We start from the raw sequence: 27,664 nt of genomic DNA, 5'->3' as shown, positions 1-27,664 counted from the left end.
ATAGTGTAAGTAATTCTGCATATCTTTCCTTGCAACATCTTATTATGAGTTTTAAGATCATAATCAAATCTTCCTTCTCTAGCCCTTTACCCTCCTGTCTTTTCTTTCATACTTATTTGGAGATAAAATAGTAATTTTAAAATGCTACTGTCAGTTCAGTCAGTGTTTGGATGAAATGTTTTGTGCTGCTCCTGCTGAAGCCTAAAAATCCTGGGACTTCATTAGTACAGTGCAGAGGTGAAATTGTGAGATGGAGGGACTTCCTAATGCTGAAAACAAAATAATTTGTTTAGCATCCTTCCTTAAAAATTTCAGCAGAATAATGCTCAGCCAATATTAACAACTGAGTCCTCTCTAATAGAAAAAATTGTGGGCTCTTGATGAACCCATCTTTCTCAGAAACAACATGCAATTCAGTAGTGTGAAAGGAGCTGCTGTATTCTGTCTTACTGACACTGTGTCCTTACACTAACAAATTGTTTCATTAGTGGATAATATCCAGTGCTTCAAGAGAAGTATAATAATAGATTAAATTGATGGAGATGAAAAAGCTCTGTGTTTGTTACTTATGAAGAAAAAATGCCATATCATATTTTAAACAAAATACGTTTAGGATATTTCCTAATACTTAAAGATTTTTAGAGTTTCCATTTGTTGAATTTTTTGTTTGTTTTCTACTGTAATCACAAACTAATCACATCTGAAGTTTATGTATCTGTAGTCACATATGAAGTTTATAAAAAATAATTAGTTTCCAGGAGGGACTGTGTTGGATTGAACACCCAAGTGTCCTCTCCAAGGATATGTAATTCTTGAGAAAATAAAACCAACAGATATAACTAGCTCTTCCTAAACCCTGACAATTGTTAGGTGTTTATCCTAATTCTTACATTAGAAAATGTTTTTCCTACAAACTTGAATATTTAGTTATAGGGATTTGGTCTAGAATCCTAGTCTTCCTTTAAAGAAAGCAATTAAAAAGTTTCTAATGCTTATATGAGGTGTGTGTAGCATCTGAGGCCCTACAAATGAATTCTGAACTCTTTGGCGTAGCTAAAAAATACTTCTTTTCATTAACACTATGACTTTAATTTAAGAATTTGAAAAGTATTCGTATTTTCATTAACTGTAATCTCCTGCCTATGTTTTTTTCTGAGCTAGAAGTGTGCTGACATCTTACGAGACATTAGGTGATGCTGTCACTTAGTATTTACTTTGCCTTGCCATTCAAAGGTTCAGGCAGTCTTTAAGTCAAGTCCAGGCAGCACATAGATGCAATACAGATGGTAGTCTCTACAACTTTGCAATTTAAATAGATGGGGTAGATAAGTTAATATAGTTAATACTGGATGAGCATCCTTTTTATTTTTTAAATACTGTATATTTCATTCATTACAATCTCTCCCTGTGTTCTTCCTAATGTAATACAAAAATCACCTCAGTTTAACCTCACTGCTTATTTCCTATTTTACCATATAGGATGGCTGTAATCTGAATAATTCTATAGGTAGAGGTGACCTTTCTGGCCTCTCATGGTCTGGTCTGGAGTAGGTGTACAAAAGTCTATAAATACTGATTAGATGCAGATATTTTTAAATGTGTCATGTGTTAAAGGTGCAGCTGTGCTTCTCAGAGGGAGCGATGAGAAATGAGTGGATTAAATAGACACACTGTGCTTCCATTCCAGTGCATGGTCAGTGCTGCAGTCAGTGCGGCAATACATTATCCAGCCTCACTACCCCTTGCATGCAAACAGTGCAGAAGTAACACATCATCAGACATATTTTGCAGTGTTGTACTTTTGTCTTCCACTACCTTGTAATGGCAGATTTCAAATCTCAGCTTACGGAAGAAAAATTCTAAAAAATTTTATTGCCACAGAATATCTATATTAGCCTATAAATATTTATCTTTCTTTGTTTTCAATGATTGGAGGATTTCATATTCTGTGGTACCAGTTGCATCAAAACAGAGGTCCTTGCCAGGTTATTTCAAGAGCAGTGTTTTTAAAAATTGACAAAAGAAAAATATTTGTGTTCCTGTATTCCAGGAAAAGTTTGTTTCCTTTGTCATCAAGCTCCAGTAGGAGTTTATACAGCAATTTTCTTTTATTTAGAAAGCATTCATCAATGATTCTGGAAAATTGTATAATACGTTTTCTGAAAATAAGTCATTAAATAGCAGTAGTGTTGTAGAACACAGCCAGGCAGTTGACATTTGTCAGATGGACGCTGTATTGGGAGTGTATCCTTGCTTTTCAGGACAAGCCCATGAAATGCTTGTATTAAGTTATGTAACTGTAGCTATGTCATACACGTGTTTTGCTTTGGAAAGCAAACAAACAAAAAAAGATTATGTAGTAGGTGGACTATCTAGAAAAAAAGGTTATCCCCTAAATTGAGCTTTTCCAGAGTCAGGTAAGGATATTTTGTTTTCCGCTCATTTTTGCGGTCCAGGTCAGGTTTACTGTTTTCTCAACTCACAATTAATCTCATGAAGTCAGTGTAAAAGAACAGTAGCAGGTGTAAGATATTTGTTACTAGCATTACAAGAATGTTTAAACAAAAATATTACATGCTGAAATATTGAGTAATCAAAGTGAACATTAATCACTGTGTGAGAAGATACTCAGTATAAAAAGATCCTGCCATTTCCTTGGCAGGGTGGTGGTACAACTTTTACTTAATAGCCTTTAAATAATACTGTATGTGTTGTACAGTTGGTCTGTTTTTACCTTCTGCATTTCTCTTAACTTTGGCACTTGACAGTGCAGTATCTATTTTTGCACTAGGAATTTTCCAGCAGTGCTTGAGTAGCATAAGGCTTTGGTATCCCTATATACTTGACATTCTCCATGAAAAACACAGGCTGTTTGTAGCTTCATCTTTCCTGGGATTAATAGGGAAATAAAAGGACATGAAGTGCAGCTCAGATGGGGTGTTTTGGGCCAGCAAGCCAGCTGCTGCCATTCTTTCACCTGGGGAAGCAGCTCACTCCTGTGCAGCACATGCTGTAAAGCTGCTGTAACTGGGGATGAGATGGTGATGCTCAGGCTTGGATGCTTCTGTTGGAACAATTTTCCAGTATTGCACTATATTGTAACTGGAATTTCAGAAAAATGGCCAAGAGCAAAAAAAAAAAAAAATACGGTCATAGGGAGGTGAATTTTTTTTTTTTAGTTGATTTTGCATATTTTTATTACAGCTCTGGTATTTGGTGTAATAGGCTGAAGTTTTCTCTCTTTAAGTTGAATGTGGTAGACAGTCCCACTTAAACAAAATGCAACCTTCAATAACATCCATGAACAGTATTTTAAAAGCACCACAGAAAAAAATTAATCTTTGTATTATGCCCATTGCTCCATGATTTTGTTCCAGCATCACTTCGAAAGTTCTATTGTTAGCAACAATTTACTCAAGATGGCTTCATATTGATAGTGAATTTTTTATGAAATTTATCTTCTCCTACCTATGAAAGCTTCATGTTATTGATGACAACCCTGTATGTATAAACAGCAATAGAAATTACATTTTGCAAAAGTAATGGGTCGAAACTAGCTTCTCAGACTAAGATGCAAACTGTATAGAAAAGTATATAGAAAAGAGGACACAGGTTCTTGACAGGGTATGCAGATAGACAGGTATGTGGACTTAGATCTTTAATATTCAAATACTTTCTTCAGTCTCCCAAATTACAGTTCCTTTCTGTGAGGAGGCTTGAAAGAGAGTTGTGGGATAAAATTGCACTGTGTGAAGGGGTGAGTTTAATACTCTATTCAAGTTTTGTTTATCCTTTTGCATGAATCTGAAATAGATTTTTATTCTCTGGGCATCCCATATTCAACATTTTTCTTTTAAAAATCATTGCTATCTTTTTTTATTTCAGGTATTTTTAAAACTTTAACTTAACAATCTGTATCTCTTAGCAGTGTGTTTGGTGTAAGACGGCTTGTTGGGAAGAAACAAAAAAAATAAGTATTGGCATTTTTATTTTAATCTTTGTTGTTATTTTAAGGATTGTGATTTTATATAAGCTAAATTGATTTAAATTTATTAATTAGTGTATTGTCAGCTTTCAGTTCACATGCCTCAGCTGTTGAATGTTCTTTCCTACTTCAGAAGATACTGCTAGAAACAGAACTGCTATTACAAAATATCTATTTTGTAATAGTAAATGAAAGTATTGTTCACAAGCCTGATTCAAAGTATGTCAGTCTTACTTCTTAAATTGGGCTAATCCACTATGCCCTTCCATTTTTATCTGCCTTGTTACTAAGCAATCTGCTGTAAGACTTAACTGTCAGTTGAAATGTAGACAAAAATAATAAGGTTAAATCATTGCCTGCCACCTTTAGTAATAAAGTAATGTAATCTCTCTGAAATAAGTTGTTTTACAGTGTGCAGGTCTTTACTTTTGCAGCTGGAAGAAGGAGCTTCTTCTAGGTGCTCCACCAGAACTGATTTGTTTTTCTAATACAAGTAGATTTTGTCAAAAGGGACATCTCAAAATTAAGATTTGTGTCTCTTGCCCAAACAAGACCCAGCCAAAATCACCCTGTTCAAAGTGGAAAAATTTAAAACCTTCTACAGACCAAATCTGAGTTGTACTGTTACAGTGAACTTCTGGCTGAGGTGCACTGGCAAATAAAACAAAGTTGTTGGTAAATGAAAAAAAAAAAAAGGGGACCTACAAACCGTGGCCAGCCCTTCTTCTGCCCCATTCTCTCCCCTTTAAAAAAACCCCACAAACAACAAAAACCCTGTAATGAAATTTTTTTTTCAATGAAACTGACCAATAGACAGTGATAAAGATAAAATTTATCTTACTTGATTGATCCTGGAGTATACTTTGGGTCTTTACAGAAATAGTAGAAACTTGTTGTTTATTGTTTAAATGCTTAAAAAAGGCAAACAATAATAAAACAAAGAAATGAGATTGGCAGAAGCTGGAAAATCAGACATGGATGGGTTTTGCCAGTAAGGCCTGAAATTTTATCAGGAACCTTTATATTGATAGGATGTGGTATTCAAAAAAAAGAGGCAGAGAAATATCATAAGGGTGACTAACTTTATTTAATCCAGATTTTCAAATAGGCTGATGTACTGAAAATTCCAAATTATATCAAATTATACATAACTGATCTCCTCTTTATCTACTGCATTCAAAATAAATAGCTGCTAAAGCTGTAGAGAAAGAAGGCAATAGCTAAACTAACAAAATGCTTCACAGAAACTTTAATATTTTGAAATCCTGAGCAATTCAGTGTTTCTTAGACTAAGATGATACGTTTATACTAGCAAGAATTGAATTTGATTCCATTTTTCACTTCCAGAACACTGTGTCCATTTAATATAAAATTATGTATTGAATTTGCATGGAAAGATACATAAACTTTAATACTTCAATACAAACAAAAAAATGCAACTTTATGGACTGGAAATTATTTTCCAAAGGTTTCATCTATGTAATTCCTTAAAATGGAGGTCCACCTCAGAATGGATGAGACGCTGACCAAGAGCTTAAAGGTCAGGATTAAAGGGAGATGGGGACAGGTGACATTAAAGTGGCGTCTGCTGCAGGCCACTCCCCCAGGAGAAACAAGGGGATGAGGCCTTCTGGAGATAGATAGGAGCAGCCTCATTTTGACAAGCCCTGGTTTTCATGGGGGACTTCAGCTGTCCCCTGGTACCTGTTGGAGGGACAACACAGCAGGGCATAAGCATTCCAGAGGGTTCCTCGAATGTGTTCATTTTCCTGGAAAACTTCATTTTCCAAGTGATAGAGGAGAAAGGGGACCCACAAGACAGCTGGACAGAGCCTTTCTGCAGGTGCATATGGTGATAGGATAAAGGAGAATGGTTTTAAACAGACCATGAATAGATGTAGTTATATATCAGGAAGAAATTCTTTACTATATAGGTGATGATTTGCTAGCACGGGTTGCTCAGAGATGTTGTGGATACCCCATCCCTGGATTGTTCAGGCCAGCTTAGAAAGGGCTTTGAGAAAAGTAGATTTATTTTCCCATGGCAGGACGGTCTGAACTAGATGATCTCCTTCCAACCCTCAAACATAGACTCATACTGTGATTCTATGTGTGTTTTTTTTAAATGGTTTTATGTTTTTTCTAGAATAGAAAGCATCTAGACTGTAAGGACAAATCAATAAAAGAATAGGACAAACAGGTAAGTGAAAGAAGTGTCAGTGTCTGTTGAAGAACTCTCATGTCACAGCAGCAGTGTATGGATAAAAAATTCCGAATATAAATTTGTGTGTTAACCATCAAACAGGACAGCCAAGGAAAACTAGAAAAGTCACACTTCTGAAAGTGAAGCGGAGATTATAGTTAAAAATTCAGGTTTCTTAAACTTTAGTTTGCATTAGAGACATACATATTTACGTGAAGTCTTTCTCTGAGAGGTTTAACCATTAGAAGTTAATCTTCTGCAGATAGTATTAAAAATGTTGTAACTAGAATTACAACTAAAATAATCCAAATAATTTTGCACATAGCAATTCTTTTCCAGAAAAATGTATCCACATTATATGCAGGCAGAAATGCATAGGAGCTGCACACAGGAGCTGGCATAGTTAGCCTTGTGGGGCAGAAGCCAGTTCTGTAAAGAAACCAAGAGAGAGAAGGGTCTGGAGTGTTGAGACAATTAATAATGTTCTTAGGTTTTGTAGTTGTTTGAACATTAGGGCACTTGAGAAGATAGTGTAGAGATTAGTGATGAGTTGTGTCGGTTGCAAGAAGGAGATCAAGAGACCCAATTGCCTCAGATCTACCAAGTGGAAACTCATTAGAGAATGTGGTTTCAGTGGAGTAGAAGGTAAGGATGGTAATAATTCTAGAGATAGGTGGGAGTAAAGGATTTTTATGATGTTGGGAGGCTACTGTTTAGGCATTTATTTCTAAAATAATGGAAAAGCAGCTTTTAGTAGGGAGAGAGAATGGTTAAAGATGACATGAAGCAAAATAACGTCAACCTAGGTGACAGATTTTAAGAGTTTATCGTAACAATCTATGATAAGAGTGGGGTTAAAGAAGCTGAGATGGAAACAAGAAAATGGCGAATGAGAACTGGCTCAGATCTTGGCCCAGTGAAAGCATTCTGTAGCAATTAGCTACAGAACTGCAAATGAAGTGAAAATTACTAGAAAGAAAGTAATTATTCTAATTAAAATTTTTAAAACATATAATTAAATTTAGTAATCAAATAGAAAAAAGTGCTTAGCTTCTAAAAATATATTCTTACACAGTGTTCATGCAGGTCACATTTGCACCTAGAAAGAAGCTGAAATACTGTGAAATTTAGGTTTCAGACACCATAACAGAAATTCAGACCAGCAGTGCTATAGTGCTATAAACTAGTCCTGCTGGCCTGGAGAAAAAGAGAAGCTTCAGTGCTAGTAATTTGTCAGATTCCAGCGAGGTAAAATGTCTGTAATGTTAAAGAATCATCTTCCAAGTTTCACATTCTGGTGTTTGGTTTTTTTTTTTGTTTTTTTTTTTGTTTTTTTTTTTTTATATTTGTTATTCCAGCAAGCTCACAGTGAAATATTATAAATGTGAGCTAATTGCTGTGTAGATACTTCATTGAAAACAAATTCAAGCATAATATGACTAAGTGTCAGAGGTAGGTGCTCCACATCATAGCAATGTGACAACAACAGCAAAAAAAAAGGTAACATCTTAGGGCACCATGGACATACTGGAAGAGAAAAGTCAGTGTTTATGTAGCAAAATTTGTCACTCCGGCTCTTCATTCAAAACATAACATATGAAAACTTGGCTTTGTGTTGTCCTGGGTTTAATCCATATGTGTTTGTCACAGAACAAGGAAAATTTTTGCATGTTTTAGAAATCAAGTACTAACAGCGCAAAGGGGAAAGATTTAGGCACAGTTCTGTGTGCCTCTACGCAAGATATATCTCTTTAAGCTCAGGAAGAGATACGTAATATAGTGAAAAACAGTCATGCTTTGGAATATTAACTCCCACTTGTACAACACTGTGTTTCTTTCCTGACAGAGTGAAAACTAGTATGAATGTGGAATTGCACAAATATTTTTGTCACTGATAGCACATGGACCCTTGTATTTTGGACTGTTCAATAAATTCAGTCTAATACTTGGAGTTCATATAAATATTAGCATACATTTTTAGGTGGGCAGAAGAGCAGAGAGCTGTACAGGTGATATGCTGGAAGAAAACTGAGAGTGCCTAGGTGTTTCCCCTACATGTAACTAACTATACAGAATTTATTTTTCCTTTTTTTTTTCTTTTTAATTTTCTTTTTTCTTTTTCACCACATTTGACAAAGAATAGTTTAAATGTCTTTGAAACGTTGATGGGATAACCCAGTATGGACTGTCTAGGTCTATGCACGTTGCTTTTAGTACTTTTATTATTTTTCCTGTAATTGAAGACTAATGAGCATGCCCTTTAGATGCTATTTTAGCTCGGATACAACTTTATAAATATTTCAACTTTGATATAATTGGATAAATTGAACTTGTTTAATTAGCAGTGCAATCAGCCAGCATGGCTTAGGAAGTCATATCACATTAAAAATACAGTGATAATGCATGCTAATAAGGAATAAGCAAATTGTTTTAATGAAAAATTCCACACTTTTAGAAGCCATTTGTGTCTTATTATAAGGTTTTACAGCTTTGCCATTACTTCTGTTTACTGTTGCCATTACTCAGAAATTTGCATGCCAGCTGAAAATCAGTGAAGACCTTTATTAGCTGATTTTTGAACCAATATAGTCAGCTATATTTAAGATGGTTGTGTAGGAGAATGAAATGTTTTTGTTCACCTTTAAAATTTTTCTTTGAATGTTAATTTTCAAATTTGTAGTGGTTACTTGAAAATGTAAAGTTAGTTTTGTCTGAGCAATATTTACTTTTCTGTCTCTCAAGAAGTTTTCTCCGAATTGCAAAGTACTGAATGGCAGCAATGGGGTACATGAAGGATCTCACATACATACAGTGTTGAGTCACATTCTGTGCATCTCTAGCTTGGGTGTGATAAATACGATGGAGAAGTTTGAAACAAGGAGCGTGATGAAGTGCTGAGGTTTGGACTATACAGGCAAGAGCTCTGAGTAAGAGCCAGAATTTATGGATTAAGCATATGCTTGTATATGTCAGAAGGAGATTTATTTTTTTTTTGTGTTAAGCATGCTTACAAGAAGCTTTTAGTTAATTTTGAGACTGCATCAATGTTTATATTTTTGGAGTAAGTCAAGAGCATGAGTAACATGGTTATATATTTTTACCCCTTTTGTGAATTAAGTTTTTAAAGCACCATAATTTTAAATTTTTTTGGTATTTGAAATACCTTTTTCCAGAATTTTTTGTCTTCAAGGAATATTGAAATATTAATTCGGATGTGAAAAAATATATTACATTGTTTACATAAATATGAAAAGCATTATTATGAATTATTCTTAATTTACTGGAAATAGTGTATTTCAAGTAGGGATTTACCATTAATTGATCTTTGTGTTCTCATTTGATGGTATAAAATATTAGTTGGTCTGTTTGCAATATGTATAGGATAACACGGTGAGGTATGTATTTTCCAAACTGAGTAGGTGTCTAAAAATTCAGACAGCTGATTTTAAAAGCAGATAAATTCTTAGAAGGATTTGCAGAAGCTCCTAAGCATCATGTGTCTCTAAGAGCCTCCTAAGTAGGAAAGCAGAAAAAAGTAGGTGCCTAATTTAAATAATCCCAGTAGGCATCTACTGGCATGTTTCTGTGACTTAATATGTGTTCTAGGGTGTCTGAAAAAGATTGAATATCTAGTTGACCTGATTTCAGTGATTTCAAGCTTTTAATTTTATGCCATTGCACTGCAGAGCGCTGAAGAAGACAAACAAGAGGTGAATAGGAGGAAAACTGTGCATACAGGTTTTCATTTTGTCATGAAAATAGCATTCACTAATTCATAGCTTCATAAACAATTTATCATCAGTTGTCTTTCAACCACAAAAGATTTTCTTTGCTCAGGGTCTTAGTTCAATGGACATATTTCCTGGTTTTCTCTGATCAAAATGGCAGTTTCATTTCTTTATGGTTAATATTTTCAACAGTTATTTTCATTTTAAATAGTAGTACTGGTTTGCTGAAAAGCTTTTTATCCAAACTCCTGTTTTTTAGGTGAATAATACACATGCTTGGCAGGTTACTGATGAGACAAAAAGTCATCTGTAGACCTGATACTTCAGGAATAAATTTGCTCAATAATTTTTCATTTCTAGAGCTTGAATTAGTTGAAATTTTGGTCTCTTGACATTATGTCTAGCTGCATTTAACTTGAAGTTCTATACCTGCTTGGCTGCTTTTGTAAAGAAATGCAAAACTGCATAAAAAATGATTTGAAAATTAGGTTTACCACATCACTAAGTTTAGCCACATTTTCACCTTCATTTTAAGCCAACCTAAAGTGATGGCACTGCACATGATTTATTTGCCTGGAATTGGCCCCTTGCATGAAGCAGTCCTTCACCTCTCCTCCATGTTCTGTCTCAGGTAGTGGTCTGTGTTGAACTGGACCTGGAACACACCTGATCAACACTCACCCTGCCCACCCTGCCCCTATGTTTGGTGACAGGAACCACCAACTGAGTTTAAAAAGATAGTTTTTTTACATATTTTACTTAGACTCAAATCTGAGAGCATAATTTCACATAACAATGTGCACCAAATACAATGAAGACAAATTTTGAGGTGAGGAATGTATGTAAGCTTTGTGAAATAGGAATAAAGTTTGAAAATGGGGCATGTGGATAAAAAAATAGAAGAAGCATAACATGAAGATAAGTTGAAAGCACATAGTACTGAGTAATCAGAGATTATTGGTTCAGCTGTCAGGGATGCCAGCTTCTAGCAAGAGATGGGAAACAGATCTGTATTGATGCCTGAGTGTGGAGCTCTACAGGAAAGATTTCTACCCGTGAAACATAAAATGATACTGGAACAAATATACCTTTGTGGTACTCCAGCAAAGTACTAGAGTACATAAAGATCCTGTTGATTGCATCATACAGAAATCTTCTGACCATGATATCTAGAAAATATACAGGAAAGGAAGAACTGTGGGCATTTTTTGGTAGGAGCATGTAGATTTGAAAGGATATTCCAAATTAGCCCAGTGATTCTATTTGTAGTGTATGCACTAATAATTATCAGGGGAATCTGAGTTTAATTATTCATTTGTGTATTTTTTCTTAGATATGGATAGCATACCCTATTTGCTTTTTAAATGTGCAAAAGGGGCTTCTACAGAGTTGTCACTGAGATAAGGTGCACTTAAAGGTGATGGTTACCTTTCAAAGATGAGACACTTTACAGTTGTATAAATATTACTTACTGGATATCTAAAAAATAATTTACTGAACATTTGGCATTAAATGTGATGATGTTCTAGAAAGCATTTCTGTAAGTATCAGCACCTCAGCAGGCGAAAATATCTAAAAGACTCTTAACACTGAATTCACACTTTGTCCAAGACAAGTTATGCTTCTGTTTAGAAAAGGGTGTATGGATGTATCTGGCCAAACTTCAGTCTTTCAGCGTGAAGGGCTTGAAGCACATAATGGACACAGTATTCACTGGACATCTAGATGAGTATCCTGGCAGCTTATTTCTGCAGACTTACATGCTGTAGGGTGTACCAGATCTGCTTCCAGCTGCCCAGGATGTATACAGATGGAAAAGAGGGATTGGAGGGGTGTGTCTGCAGATTGTACCTCAAGGCACTAGTTCATGAGCATCTGTTCTTTACTTGCCAGAGAAGTCACAGGTATCCTCATTACTTAGTTGGTGTTAGTTTTGTTTAAAAGCCACTAGATATTCCTGGCAAGACAGTACTATTGTGGAAAAATGTTATCTTGCACTGAGGTTGTAGCATTCTCAAAAAGGAACAGAATTATGTCTGTGAGAAAAAGCAAATTGATAAAATGATAGGAAATGCCAAAGTCAGTGTTGGACAAGGACTTTATCTTTCTTTTTGTGTAGACTTAAAATGCAATCCTAATTCTGTTGCTTTCTTCCAACAGGGCTCTTCTCTCACATAACACGCAGGATGGACATACCTCCCTTTTATCTAATCAGGAAATTGTTGTCAGTACACTCTTATGCCTTTTATTATATGGTAGCCAGACAGTTAAACAAAGTTCCTCATCTACTTTAGTATGTGTTTATTCCCTGTACATTTTGAGAAGTCTACAAATAGCAACTAATTTACAGCTGTCTCACACACTGTCCCTCTGTGTGATATGTCGTTTTACAGATAGAAGATGGTTCTGCAGATGAAAGCAAATAAGTTATATGTGAGATGTGGCTATCCAATTTAAGGATTTTTTTGGTTCATATTTCACATTGCAAAGTGTTTACGTATTCAACTAATTTTTTAGTTTATCTAAAAATATTTGTCATGTTCCCAAATCATATGTCAGGTTTTCAAGAGCTCAGGAGAGCACAAATACACTCAGTAGCAAACAGAATTATGCTGAAATTATCTAGGATCAACAGACCAGTATAAGCATTACTTTTCTTTTGTGCCATCTCCCGAGTTCATTCATTACACATCTTTCAAACTCTTCAGTAAATGAACAAGATTTATACAAGCAATAATCTCTTGACACTGCTTCATTCCTGAAGCGGGTCTGTACTGTACTTCCCAACTGAATAAGCTTGATGCCATCTGATCCACCTGATTTCTCAAAGCAAGATAAGCTACACAGGTGTAATTCCTGACAGATTTATCTAAGCCCAGTTCTAAAGACGATTATTAAGATTCAAAGAGCTTCTCCAACGATTTAAGATGTCACTATCCTTCTTAAAAAGTCTGCCTAGTATCTAATCTGATACCTTTATGCAGCAATTTAAGACAATTATTTCTTGTAACATTCATTGTGGTATTCTTTTCAGGTACCTTTCAGGTGTCTTTTGCCTATTTGACAGCTGTTATGTGAATCCTCTTTTCTTAAGATCCAGTCCTTCAGCCTCTTTTCAGTGACTATTTTCTAGGTTTCTCATCATTCCTGTTACTCCTTTTTCAATTAATTCCTTTTGTTTGAAACCTTGTCACAAGCTATACAGTGGTGCCAGAGCTATGTGAAATTATCTTACATGTTTTGTAGGTTGCACTAGCATTTATATATCCTGGTATAATGCTTTTAAATACCACTCAGTTGTTCTAATGATGACCAGACTTCTATTTTTCCTTTAGAATGGATGTCTAGCCAGTTGCTCCAGCTTGTTGTTAATATCTCAATTATTTTGTCTACCTAACAGTAGAATATAGCAGTTTTCTGTATTGAATTGCGTTATATTTTAGCCTAATTTAATACTATGACTATTTTTATTATATTTCTATCTTCTAAAACTCTTCCATGTCTAATAGGATATCCTTTAGATCATCTTCCAACCCACTAGAATCATAGAATAACCTGAGTTGGAAGGGACCCACAAGAATCCTCGTGTCCACCTCCTGGCCCTGCACAGGATACCCCGAGTGTCACACCATGTGCCTGAGAGCCTTGTCCGAACACTCCTTGAACTCTGCCAGGCTGGTGCTGTGACCACTTCCCTGGGGAGCCTGTTCCAGTGCCCAGCCATCCTCTGGGTGAAGAACGTTTTTCTAATATCCAACCTAAACCTGCCCTGACAGAACTTCAGGCCATTCCTTTGGATCCTGTCACTGGGCACCACACAGGAGAGATCAGTGCCTGCCCCTCCTCTTCCCCTCATGAGGAAACTGCAGACTGCAGTGAGGTCTCCCCTCAGTCTTCTCCAGGCTAAAAAGACCTCAGCCATTCCAAAACTGCTCCGAGCACTCGAGGTGAGGCCGCTCCAGTGCAGAGCAGAGCAGGACAATCCCCTCCCTTGCCCTGCTGGCGATGCTGTGCCTGATGGTCCCCAGGACACGGCTGGCCCTCCTGGCTGCCAGGGCACAATGATTCAAATTCAACTTGCCATCAGCCAAGACCCTGAGTTTCCTTTCCATGGCACGGCTTTCCAGCATCTCATTCCCCAGTCCATCTGTACATCCAGATTTGCCCCATTCTAGGCGCAGAATCCGGTACTTTTCTTGGTTGAGCTTCATGCAATTGGTGATTGCCCACCCCTATAATTTATCCAGGTCTCTCTGCAGGGCCTTTCTGCCTTGGAGGGAGTCAACAGTTCCTCCCAACTGAATATCATTGGCAAACTTATTTCATATACTTCTGAGTCCTGCATTCAAGTTGTTTATGAAGACCTTGAAGAGCACTGGCCGTACAGTGGAGCTGTGTGGAACCCCAGTAGTAACTGGTCACCAGCCTGATGTAATCCCTAATGTTATCCCATTTACCCCATAGCGCTTTGTGTCCAACCCATGAGCCACATGCTCACCCATCGCATGATAGGTTTGTCCATCTGTGTGCTGGATATTTTGTCCAGAAGGACACTGTGAGAGACGGTATTGAAAGCATTACTGGAATCCAAAAAGATTATATCAACTGGCTTCCCTTGGTCAGCTCGGTGGATAACTCTGTTGTAAAAGGAAATTGTTAAGTTGGACTTCATCCTCAAGAAGCTGTCCTGGCTTCTTACTGAAGCTTCTTACTGAATCACTGACCAGTGATTACATTGTCCTTCATATGTCTTTCAGTAACTCCCAGAGTAATCTTCTCCATAATTTTACCAGGCATGAAGGTTGGACTGGTAGACTTGTAGTTACCAGGGTCAGCATTTGCCAGCTTCCTGTTGATTCTCCAGATTCCCAAGACGGTTGAAAAGTCATGGAGAGAGATCTTGTTATGAAATCAGCCATCTCTTTGAGTACACTGGCATGAATACCCTCACACTATGTCTCCTTTTTGACCACTATTTCTCGTTGTTTCCTCATAGCCTGTATGTCAGTGATTTCTTTTTCTGTGGAATTTTTCAGGTGTATTACTTGCTCTTCTACCAGTTTGAGAGTAACACAGAAGGAAGTTTGGCCCACCTTTATTTAACTGAGCTATCTTTACAGTATCCCAGTGCACTGTTAATTTGGGGAATGATGACAAGAGGTTTGAACCAGAGTTTTGTTCCTGGTGTTGTTAGCTGCTAATATGAAATTGTCAGAACAGCCTTGATTCATTTCCAACTTAGGCAAGCACCATGATGTTGCTTTGTTTCTGAAAACAATGAATATATCTCTGCTGCCTGCCTGTCCTTAAAATGAGTTCAGTGAGGGTAAAATTTGATCATACCTGTGAATGGGAGTAGTGATTTGGAAGTGTTGTGTGCTGACCGTGCACTCAGTATCTCATGTATCTCTACCTGTGCCAGGTGTTGAGCATTTAGTTTTTTTAGCATTTAAAAGGACAGTGTTATTTGCAAATAGGACTGAGTAGACATCTTCAAAGAAAAATAAATCAAAAGGACTAAACTCGAAACTCATGATGTTAGCTGAAGCACTTATGAAGTATTTACTAGTCTCTTCAGCAACATTCAAGTAAATCAAAGTTACGAGCATCAGAATCTGTAAAAAATAACCTCTCAGAGAAAGGATTAAAGAAATCTTCAGAAGTTAAAAAAAAAAACCTTATTTTTTTTTCTCACTCTTCATACTGTGGTTCTCAGTGAAACAAACCTGGAATGGGTTTATATCTCAAATTTTAAGTGGTGATCTGACGAAGTGGAGTAATCAAAGCCTAAAGCACAGCTATCTGTAGATTTGAATCCTTAAACTACTAAGTTTGAATAATAAAACCTCTCATATCTTAAAAACAGAAGGGCCTCTCTTTTTAACAGAAAAAAATAATAAATTTGAGCTATAATCCATTCCACAAACGCCAAAGATTCTTTTGAGTATTAAGAGATGAATTAGGTCATGTACTGTGTGGAGAGAGGGCTGGTGGGTATCATAGCCAATGCAAGTATTCTTCTGTACAGCCAGGATAATTGAGGTAGAGAAAGCATTCAGTTGTTTCAAAATCAGCATAGGCAGGTGTTTGCTTTACTTCCATTTTCTAGTCCTTTATGAGATATTACTGCTATGTAGCTTTCAATTGGAGCAGTTCTGTTGGAGTTTTTTTGGGAGAATTAAAAGGTTCTTTTAGTGTCATTTTCCTTTACCCATGCCTTTTTGGCGAAAGGTAACACATTCAAAACTGAAGTACAATAATGATTTATTTAAATAAAAAAAAATTGAGGTATTAATTTCTGTCTTTTTGGTACTGGCAATGATGCAAAAATGTATTATTTTGATACAGTGATGCAGTTCAGGTTCTGCAAGATACAGAACTGCCTGAGAGTGGGACAGAACTAGAAGTCTGACTGCTTGAAAAGTTGATGAAGTTCTGTAAATTCACAGTGCTGTGGAAACCTCTGGAAACCTCAACTGCAGTCTTTCAGGAGGCTCCTTGATTCTTATATAGCTATAGTGCTCCCACACCTTACGTGTTTTGAGGAGAGAGACAAACTTTGACTTTAGGGTTTCCTGGAAATCCTGATAATCATATAATGGAACTGCATTACAGTGAAGTTTGCTACCCTAACAAAAGAGGAGTCAGGGAATAAAAGACACATTCTGGTGAGATTGTTCTGAAGTGTTGATACATAGAAAACACTTCATAATTTTATTTGTTACTTGAATTGTTTTCTCACTCATGCTTCTGTGTCCTTTCCTATTAAATGAGACATCTTCCATATTTTGTTCAAGGATGAAGTGTTCTCCAAAACAATCTTCCTTCTTTTGCTTTTTGCAAAAGCTCTTGTAAATGCTCTGCTCACCCTTTGTTTTTATGTTTTTCCTGATGATACTTTGGCAAAACATCCCAGAGAAAGATCTCTATTTAAAGAACTGGTTTATTAGAAGAAGAGTTCAGCTTTTCAGTAAAGAAGAACAATGTTTACAACGAAACTATTTTCTCTGTATGTGTTTTTAAACTACATTATTTTTACATGCTTGAAACAATTCTGTTCCTCAGATATAGATAGTTTTTATATGGTTTCTGGATTGGAGCTGTAAGTACACAGATGACAACCTCACAAATGAATCTGTTTCAGGTTAGGTATCAGGAAAGATAGTCACTCTGCAGAATTACATTTGGCACAGCTTTTCATTTTATTCATTAATGCTTTTTACCAGGACACTGTCATCTTAAAGATAGAAACTAAGTGATAAATTCCATAGAAATTGACTGTTTATTGCTTCCTATCAATAATGAATGTTGTTGCTGTGTTTATTTGCTCATAGAATACAGATAAAACCAATGCAGTCTACTTCTGTCTAGCAGGGATATTCAAGTCAGTCTCACACCACAAGTGCCTTCATGCTTGAATTGAGTCTGAAACTGTAGCCAGGTTAGGGACTAAAATCTTTGTATCTTTATTTAATCTACTTTTTATTCTGAAAGTAGCAGGAGACTTTTCTTAGCTCCTGTGTCTGCAAAGATTTAAGCATTTCATGAAAGATTGCTTCAAATTTCTTAGATCTATAATTTTTTTGTTATAAAATATGTTTATACTAATGATAGTCATTCTCTCTCTTTACAGTGCAAATTAGACTATCAAGCCTGTGTCTCAGGAAAACAAATTTCAGTGAAATGTGAAGGACGTTGCCCTTGCCCTTCTGACAAATCCACAAATGCAGGCAGAAATGACAGGAGAGGTGAGTGATGGTAATTCGTGTAATATTTTTAATGTGCATTTCCAGCAGGAAGGAAGATTTTGTTCACAGAATATTACAGTTATCAGATATTACAGAAACACTGATTATTCTTGAATAAAACCTGCTTTATTTTGTTCAAGGTTGTTCCTTTGCCAAGGGTTTTGAAATTGTAGCTATAGTAAAATACCATGGTATTTTTCACATGAGCTATTGTAGTATGAGTTACTGCTGTTCTTTTTTCATTTGCTATTTAATACTCCGTGAGATGCTTATTAGGTGGATTTAAGACAAAGAAGAAATTAATTCCTTGCTCCTCAGTGTTTTCAATTGAATAGTCAAGAAAACAAAGTGTGGTAGAAAGGAAGGAAACTTAGAAGTCCTTGTTGCTGGTCATAGGAGCAAGCAGTTGCGCTGTAGAACTGTTAGTAAATGCTGTATTATGTGAGTTCATTTGAAAATTGCTTGATAGGAATAAATCACCTTCCTTTTGGACCATGCATGAGATTAGGCTGCTAGAATGAAGTTGCTTTGCATTGCTTCTTAGCCGTTGGTGCAACTGGAACAAACTGGAGAAAAAAGAAATGGTGGTTAAGCATATTTGTATTTCAGTGGCTCCAAGTGATTATGGAATGTTGTTGTTAATAAAACATGATACTGTCTTCGGTGCTTCTGAATAGAGAGCTGTTACGAGGATTTAGGCTACCATGGACCTGAATTTGCCAAGAAAAGTGTGATTGGAGGTCTGCATTTTAAAAATTTCTTTAGACTGATCTCTGTTAGATGCATTTTTTTGTTCTTTCTGTATAGTAACACTTTTGATGAGTAAGCTAGAACCTTTATGCACAAATACCATTGAAAATACAGCAAAATTAGTTTTTAAAGATGATGGGCTTTTTCCTGTAGCAGCCTTGTAGCAATAAAAGGAACAAATATTGCATTAATGTTGATATTTCATTTTAGTTTGAAGCACTATTCCAGATTTATTGGGCAGGATAGTCTTACTGTTTCCATTATAATCTGTAGCTACTGTCAAAACTATATTTTTTTCTTAGTTTAAAAAACAAATTAATGTTCTTCTAACAATGAAGATGACCACGATAAAGATTAAACTGTGTGCAGGCATACAAGTGAATTAAAAAACTGCTCTGAAACACTTCTTTAGGTTCCTTTTTTCATCTTTGGCAATATAATTGATTGTGTAATTAAATATTAATTGAATATATGTAATTAAATGCTCCCTGTGCTGTAACTCCTCTGTAAAATTATAGTCTTGATGTTTTTTAAAGCATTAATTTACAACTTCATGTAGTATCTTGAAAATAAATAGATAAATATATCATCTGCTTGCATTGTTGAAGGGAATGAAAAGCACTGGAAGACCCAGCATGGTGTGGCTAATGTGGCCCCTTTGATAAGATATACAGTGTAACCTGAATGTGGTTGCAGTATCCACTAGCAATAATTTCTGTGTCTCCAGGAGGGATATGGGAATATTTGCGTAACAGCGGGCATGAAGTGAAATTAAGATGGTGAGGTGAAAAGCATCTCTCTGTGAGTAGTAGGCTTACCATTCTCCAGTGTTAGTCTTTTAATATGCTATCATTGCCCTTAGTTTTTGTCAAAATAAGGTTAGCATTTTCTCTGCTGGAAGTTGTTTCACCTGATGCACTTATCTTTTTCCTTTTGTATGTTCTTTCAAGCATATTCTATTTTTCGTACTTCTGTACTAAAATACTGAAAAAATGTATAGACAAATTTTTTTTGGTTCAAAAATTGGAATTTTTTAAAATTAAGAATGAACTCTTGATGATTTAAGCTGCCAAGGGGTCAAGATTACTTGTGCCTAGTTATGTAAAAGAGAAAAAAAAAGGTCTCCTGGGTTTGGGAATTAACACTAATCCTGTCCTGACAGATTGTCAGAGCAAGAAAAATACAGGGCTTTTCCAAATGCTGCATTTTATTGCAATGCTGAAATTTGTTAATCTGTTTTCTTTACAAGGCCAAAAGCCAGGAAACTTGAGAAACATGAAAGTGAGCTGAGTATCCTCAGTGAAATTTCATCTTTTTTTGTTACAGAATACAAAATTTCTTACAACAGAAGTTCTTATAACAAAAGTTGTAAGAATGCAATTTTTGTCTGTAAGTGGAGCTCTGTAAAGTGTTGTAGCATTTGGACTCGGTGATCTTGGAGATCTTTTCCAAACTAAACGTGTATGTGGCTCCATGATTCTACGCTGCAGATATATGTCAATTGCTTACAAATTTGACAAAGCCGAACAGGCAAAGTAAGGTTACTGTTCCTGTTTCAAGGATGACTTAAGTAAGGGCTTCCTAAAATACATTCCCTGCCTAGGCTATTTAGGACAATTGTTCATCTTTTCAGATTGAAAATTTACTGAATTTTTTTTTTTTTGGTGTATCTGGAGAGCAAGCTATGTCTATGAACTTTCCCAAAATAGTCTTGGTGTGGATCCCCATACTCCTTTGGGAAGTAAAATTAAACCAGTATTCAGAAAACCAGATTTTCTTCTTAAAATGTATGTAAACCTAATAATGAAATCATAGGGTCCTCTAACTTGGAAGTGAACTATCAAGTTTTTCTAATCCATATCTCTGATGAATGCAGGAGGCAGGTGAGGGCATCTGGGCTTTTGTGAAGGCTGTCTCATTTTAATGATACATTTAGAAACATTGAACTTAATTGATGTGCAGGGGCTCTTAGGTTAAATCCATAAATGAGAGTGCTAAGAACTTGATCTGTGTCTAGATGTATAAGTTGTTAAGAAAAACAAAAGTTACAAGCAAAAAAAAGCCCAAACCCCACAATAAAATAAAAATCTTTCTTTGTCATCTTTGTTTTGAATATAATTTAGAGAAAGCAATGGGTATTATGTAAAGTATAAACTACAATAGGTACGCCAGTAATTTTTAAAAAGAGACAAAAAAGACAAATAAACTTAGGGTTATAAATGAGAGGGGGACATCTGCAGAGCATTAGAGGCAGTATTAGGGGAACAAAGTTAGAAATAAATGAATATGGGCAGTAGAGAAGAGAGGGAGGGCTTTGGAAGTTGTGCAGAAGCAGAAAGAAAAAAAGGTAAAGGAGAATGAATGGGAAGCACTACCACTTGTGAGAGAGGTGTTAAATAAGAGACACATGAGGAGGCATCTTGTTTTCCGGGCATAGCCATCACCTCATGTCCCCCTTTTGCCCCAGTCTCCTTTTCAAGCATGTGCCAGGATCTGGGGTATCCAGGTCGTACTGACTTGCACAGCTGTGAGTGAAGGGATTTCATTGAGCTGGAATCTGCAGATCTTCATTTTTCTAAGCGCTTCTGAGGCTTTTCCCAGTGGTTATGTGGCACCAGAAACTAGGAAGGATTCTGTGCACTGCACATTTTTACAAAACCAAGGAGTCTTTTGCCCCCTTGGCAGTGTGTGGGCACTTTTTTTTTTTTTTCCAAATAATGGTCATGGTCCTTTTGCTCTCAGATACAGCAAGCCCTGTCCTTTGCTTGTCCTGCTCCTCCGTGTGATGGGTAAGAACAAATGCACCTGATGCAAAGTGTGGTCTTGCCGACGGGGTCACTGGGAGAAGGAAGTGTGAGACCAGTCCATGGGGTGAATGCAAATGTTGCACTCATTTTTAAGGATGTACAAGTCCTGTTAACCTTCAACACTTAGCTCTGCATATGACACCTCATCTGCTTTACCTTTTGACAGTTCAGATCACCCATCTCCCCCTCTGTTCCCAACTGCCCAGAAAACAAGTACACATCAATCCTTTTTCTGCTTCCCCTTTGGGTAGTAAGTGTGCTTAGCTTTCATATTCAGCTGTCTAGAATGCATAGGAACTGGTAGACCTCCCCTTGCAATGAAGTTTAGCCTGTTCTGTGCATGCACAGCAGAGTAAGCAAGAGCCAGTAGTGCAGCTGGGTGCTGCGATTTGTTCAAGAACTGATGAGATACTGCTTTTACTCAGCTTGATTTCACAACTTGAGTTGCCTCTCTCACTCTTGTTCCAAGCAGGGGGATTACTGGTGACCTGGGAAAGTCAGGCAGAAAATTGTGTTGGTTTCTGCTCTGAAGCTGCACAGAGATACCAAGGTGTATCGGGTCACAGTCCCTGTGACTCCCTCAGTGTTCATCTCAGTGCATCTTGCTGATTTCCACAATCTCTCCTCACTTCCAGCATCTTTCCAGCGGCCAGGATCTTAAATGTCTTCTTTCAGGGAAGGCTCCTTCTTCCAGGATCCATCCTGGAAGCTATTCTTCCAGGATCCATCCTTTCAGTCCCTGCCCCAATTTTCCCAATCAAAATAGGCTGTGTGTAGAGGTGCAATGCACTAACAGCCTCATATTTGTTAATTCTGTTCCACGTCTCTTTATTTAATGTGCCCCTTTTGTTTTATCAAAATTTATACCAGTCCATACCAGTTGCAGCCAGCAAGGAGGGCCCAAAAGTTCCAATTTTGAAATTCACATACACCCACAAACTTAGCTGCTACCTGTTAGAGTTCACATTTTAAACTATTTTTTTCACCTACTGCAGTAGCACATTTACTTGAAGCTTTGTTACATTTATTTAGTAATGTACAATTCACCGACCTGCATCACCTCTTTCAATGATTTAAAAAGCTTTTAGCTGTTGGCTATTTTGACTTTATTTAAAACATGCTTCCTTTCAGCCAACTTGAGATTAAAATATTAGTAAGATTTCTTCAGGGAAAATTAGATGACCTAAAACAGGGAAGAAACAGGGTGAAAGAAATAAGAATTTTCTGTATTGTCTCATTAACAGATTCTCATTTTAATTTGTGCGATTTATTTCCTTAAAAAAACGTGGAGCTTCGAACAAAATTAGTTCTGCATGTTTGGTACTTCTTGCTAATTATTTAATTAAGTTTTAATTTATTCTTTTTTTCAGCTGTGCTTTATCCAGACAACAATTTTATTCTAGTTTAATTTTATTTCTGGTTCATGTTTGATATATAGTGTATTCCTTTTAAACCCATGAATAGACACTGAAATGGTCAAATTTGTGTAACATAAGTGTGTATTGCCAACATTTCTCCAAGAAAATAAAACTGTAAATTTCCAAATCTGATTGAAAGAGTGAGATTATGGGAGAGTTCTTTCAAGTTCTTAACTGATTTCAAGGCTTTTGAGTGGGAATTTTACCATCCTCTTGGAAAAAAAGAAATTATTATTTTTGTCATCTTAATACTGGGTGGAAAAAAGCAAAAAGCAAAAAGTTGAATGATGTGTAGTCACAAGTGAACTCCCTGCTTCACAGTGTTTTATTTTGCAAGTTAATATATTCAAAATACTTATCTCAGGTACATCAGCTTCTTTTGATGCTAATGAATATCATTAATGACTGTTGCAATTCCCCAACAAACTCAGTGATAATGCTTCTGGAATCATGCCAAGTTTTCTTGCTTGTTGGAATTTTTCACAAAATGTAAAATGTATCTTTACAGCAGTGTACTCATATTCTGAAACAATTGTTCAGAATACATTTGCTGAACATGACATTGTTTTAGTTCAAGACATTGCAATAGAAAAAATATGAACAGCTGAAAGTAATTTTGTACTGTTAGTTAATTGATATCTAATTCATAATTAATATAATGTATAGTAATACTGTTCATTATTGGTATTGATCAAAACCTGTGGGGTTTTTTTCTACATAAAGAAATAAGGCAGTCTGTGAAATATGCATCTTAGAAAAAAGGACATAAGAAGTAAACAGAGTTAAAATTTTATGTCATTTCATGTGGTAAATATAAGGCCTTCCTATATTTGTGTTTTTATAGTATAATACCTTACATTTTCTACCTGACAGAAAGAGCAGTTCTGGATTAAATTGAATACTGCTTGAAGAGTCAGGGTAGGACTGTCATGAGCCAGGATTTGTTTTCTCTTATAATTCTTTTCTGTAGAAATTTACCTTATTTTCAGTCTTAATATTTCCTTGGATTTTTTTTTTTTACTATCATTGTAATTGGATTACTAGTTAAGATAAAGAAAATTAATTATATTAGATTGGTAATTATTTTTTAGGAAAGTAGAGGTTGGAGGAGTGAGATGTTTTATATCCCACCTTCCAGAAAATAAAAAGGGAGGTCCCAGATAACAGCCTTCTGTATCAACTGTATCTTGTATCAACAGCCTATCTTGATCAACTGTAGCATTTAATATCTTTCAGAAGCTGCAGAATGATGCAGAGGAAGGAATACATCAGTCTCTGAAATAAAAGTGTTTCACTTCCATTCAGAAATTGAGATAGAGATTATTCACTCTGCCTTAAATGGTACTGCACTTACTGCATCATTGCAGGCATTTCCTTCTGTGTCTCCTTTGCTTGTTATTTAGGTTGCATGAGGCTTACTGATTAAATAAGTAAATGAAAAATTGTATAAAATATTAATTACATGCAAAACCTTTAAGGTACATGATCGTGTTTCTGGACTGGTTTGTTTGGTTTTGTGCTTGCTTGGACCAAATACCTGGGGTGTATCTCTCTATTGTCACCTGAATATGAGATGTTTGGCAGCACAGATGACAAATTCCCACTGTGTATGTCAGTCTGAAGGAATATGGTCAGTGAAGACCACGGGTATTTCTGCAGAAATTTCGTCAGCAAGTGAGTGTATGGCTGACAGCTCTTGGCTGTGGTCAAAGACCTTCAAAGGTATCTAAGAAAAGCATTCGTTGTCAGTTATCTCAAATTTGCTCCACTCCAGAGTACATACATTGGGCCAATTTAATTATTCTTAAAACTAAATATCTTTGGACAGAGTGCTTTGTTTTGTTTCCCTGTCAAGCTACACTAACACTGTGACAAATGTGTGCCATGACATGCCCAGGATCCTCGTCTCCCGAACAGTCTATTTCAAAGATTTGGCTGAGGTGTACTACAGCATCCTCCTGGATTATGTCTTTGGATATCTTCATCATAGGAATAAGGCTGTGTTTCTGCCCTGACACAGAGTCAAGATTCAACTGGGACATCTAAAAGCTCAGGGCCAACTGAAGGTCCTGCAGTTTAAATGGCAAAAGCTATAGCATTGTTGGGAAAATACTGAATATGCATTTTTATTAGCTATTGAAATAGAAGAATTCATTCTCAATAACTTCTGAGTTAATCTCTGATAAATCCTTTGCTAAGAGCTCACTTGGTATTTTCACTAAAATAGGAGAGGTAGGCTTATATTCATGGAAGAAAAAAAGGGCTTCTCTTTACTTCAGCATATGAGGAGGACTATGTAGGTAACAAGGAAGCTCTTGTGTCATACTCTGATTCTAAGCTTTTGCCAGAAGGAGGTGAGAAGGCAACATTGCATGCTGAAAGTATTTTCAGTTAGCATGTCTGGAAGACTTTAATCACAGAATATGACTGCTCTCTCAACTGCATTCTGTTCCATACTGAATATTGCTGAATTGTTAATTGCTATGTAGAGGTGGGGATAAATAAGAGTAGGATTAAAGGCACTGTGGGTACTGCTTCATTCTGTGTGCCTCAGTGCTTGAAAAACAAATAGAGGGACAAACAACCAAGCAGCACTCTCCGAAATCCTCTGATTTAATTTGCATAGCATCATCTTTTCAATACATGACCTCTGCTATTCCTCATATACTACAGGTATAGATGCCAAAAAAGAGCTTTTATTTTGTTTTCATTCAGAGAGAACACTGACTGGTTTCCAGACTTCACAAATAAAGAGGTTGAGGGCCAAAAATAACACTTGTTAACTCCCTAATCTCTCCTTTGTATTTTTGCCTTTCAATGACAGTATTGTTTTGTAATTCCCTTTTTCTCTTTTGAAAAAGTAACTACACGACATCAATAGAATAAGAATCTGTATTCAAACCAACATGTGCTAGGCCAATTAGGCCTGATATTATCGGTGACCAGTTATGGGGTAGCCAGAAGAGGCCATTTGTATGAAACGGAGAGCAAAATTCCCATGTGTAAGATGAAGAGGTTCATGCAGTGTGGTGAAGGATAAAAATGTAACTTTCAAACTTAAAATAAGGCAAAACCAACCAAAGAAAATTGATGGTATGTAGTAATGCTGTTTGGGCTTTATTTACAAATATATTGTTATGTTTTAAAATATATCTGAAAAGGTCTAATTGTAATATTTAATTTCACACTGTCATGCATGTTACAGAAAATAAAGTGACTAGCCTAGGCAAAGAAACACAAAGGGACGTGTTCTTATCATGGGCAAGCTGCTCTCAGTTGTTAACTTTCTCTTAGGATTATGCACAGTAAATGAAAGGAGGTGGTCTTGGTAGTCTGGGAGTATAGGTAGTAGCAACACTTTATATATGTGAGTTAAATTTGCACTATGTAATTGTCAGCCTTCTATAGTTTACTGTTCTTCTTAGCCATACATTTATATTCAGTAAGATATTTTTTATGTAATTGCTACTGCAGTTCTATAGAATGTAACAACAAAAGAAAATATCTTTGCTTTCTTAGTTGCTTAATTTTCATTAGAAAATGTTGCTGATTTTTCTCAAAATGGTGTTTAGATGAAGCCTGAAATACAAGAACATAATGATCAGTGGTATCAGTGGAAGCACTCGGATCCAGGAGTTTGTCTTACCTGTTTTGATATACACTGCTTGAGCTTGATGTCATTGTGGGCTCACAATAAAAATTGAATCTGGGCTCGTATTTCTGCTCTTGCCTTTTCTGCTGGCATCAGTGTGAATCTTGCTATTGATTTAAAAGTAAATCGGCTCTAACACTGTGACTCAGTTTCCTTGTTAGAGGAAAAGACATTATCCATAGGTAAGCCTTCTTACTCTACTAATGTTTCTGAACACTATTTTATTACTATTTCTGAAACCTTTTGATTTTAAAGGGGCTACAAAACTAAAATGTGTTATTGTATTTCCATTGTAGTTCTTCAGAGGGTATTGACTTAAAAGTTAATGTTCATTTTGCTTTTATTGCTTTTTGTACTAGAATGCATAGTTTTTACTTTTCAGTCTTAAAGCTATTCATCTTTGACCTATATTTAACCAAGCATGCAAGCTAAAATACTGTTTTTCACCTTTTAAAATTTGCTATATACATTTAAAGTAATGGTGAGCTGTAAGTATATATTATATATGATTTGAAGCTATTTGAAGATAAAGTGAAAATGGATGCATTGTAGATGTTTATGCTTTGAAACTTAGTCAGCCTAATTCATTAAGAAAGTCTCTTTTTTCTCTGTTGTATATAAGGTGAATGATAGACGGTTTTTTACTTGATCATTAATAAGAAATACTACTGTTTTACCAGATTTTAGAGATATTTTCTAAATGGTAGGTTATTTCTGAGATAGCAGACTAATAATCTTTGCAACAATTCATTTGTATCTGTAAAATATTTTCATGTCTGTGACAGGAAGGGAATTTGCTAGCATAAAAATCCTGTGTTATTGTATTTGTAGAAGGCATTTATTTAGGATTTATTACTGTGTTTGTGTAATAACAGAAACTCAGTAGAGCTAATTTTATTGGTTGTTTCTTCAATACCAAGATAAATTTTTTGCATGAGTCTTTTTAAATTTTTCAACTATCTTTTTTTTCTCAAGTGACACTGAACCAAGTAAAATTTTTAGCAGTATCTTCATTAATCTAACTCCATGCTAAGACTTTCTAAAAAGAGACTTCTCTATCATTAGTAGTAATGTAATGTAGTGTGATTAGCAGCAATCTAATGTAGTGTAGAATGACAGAGAATGTGTTTGGAGTGAGAGTGATCTGGCCTGATCTGCCCACAATCCCTGGGTCCCTTTTCAATTAGCCTGGGCTTGGCCAGAGCACACCCACATACCTGGTCTTCCTTCCTCTGGAAGCTGGGAAAGATTGGAAAGGAGTCTTACAGGCTGCTTGGTATTACAGGTATTGTGCATGTGTGATGTGGAAGAGATGAAGGGCCTGTGGCTGTGTCTGAAGGACTGGAGAAATGGAGGTGCAGCTGTGTAAGCTG

The 27,664-nt window shown here is 36.1% G+C and overlaps 1 protein-coding gene across 2 annotated transcripts in view; it reads left to right on the top strand.

Annotated features, from left to right (window-relative positions):
* The window catches only part of SPOCK3 (SPARC (osteonectin), cwcv and kazal like domains proteoglycan 3), a 171,380-nt gene that overhangs the window by 99,589 nt on the left and 44,127 nt on the right, over positions 1–27,664 (top strand). For both annotated transcript variants that reach the window (XM_039551262.1, XM_039551261.1), the window contains one exon: positions 17,550–17,664. In XM_039551262.1, coding sequence (XP_039407196.1) covers positions 17,550–17,664 — 115 coding nt within the window. The remainder of the gene's footprint in view (positions 1–17,549; positions 17,665–27,664) is intronic.

The sequence above is a fragment of the Corvus cornix genome, chromosome 4 (genome assembly GCF_000738735.6).
Source record: "Corvus cornix cornix isolate S_Up_H32 chromosome 4, ASM73873v5, whole genome shotgun sequence".
NCBI classification, from domain to species: domain Eukaryota; kingdom Metazoa; phylum Chordata; class Aves; order Passeriformes; family Corvidae; genus Corvus; species Corvus cornix.
Note: the sequence above shows the minus strand (reverse complement) of the source record. Positions and strands in the feature narration are given on the sequence as shown.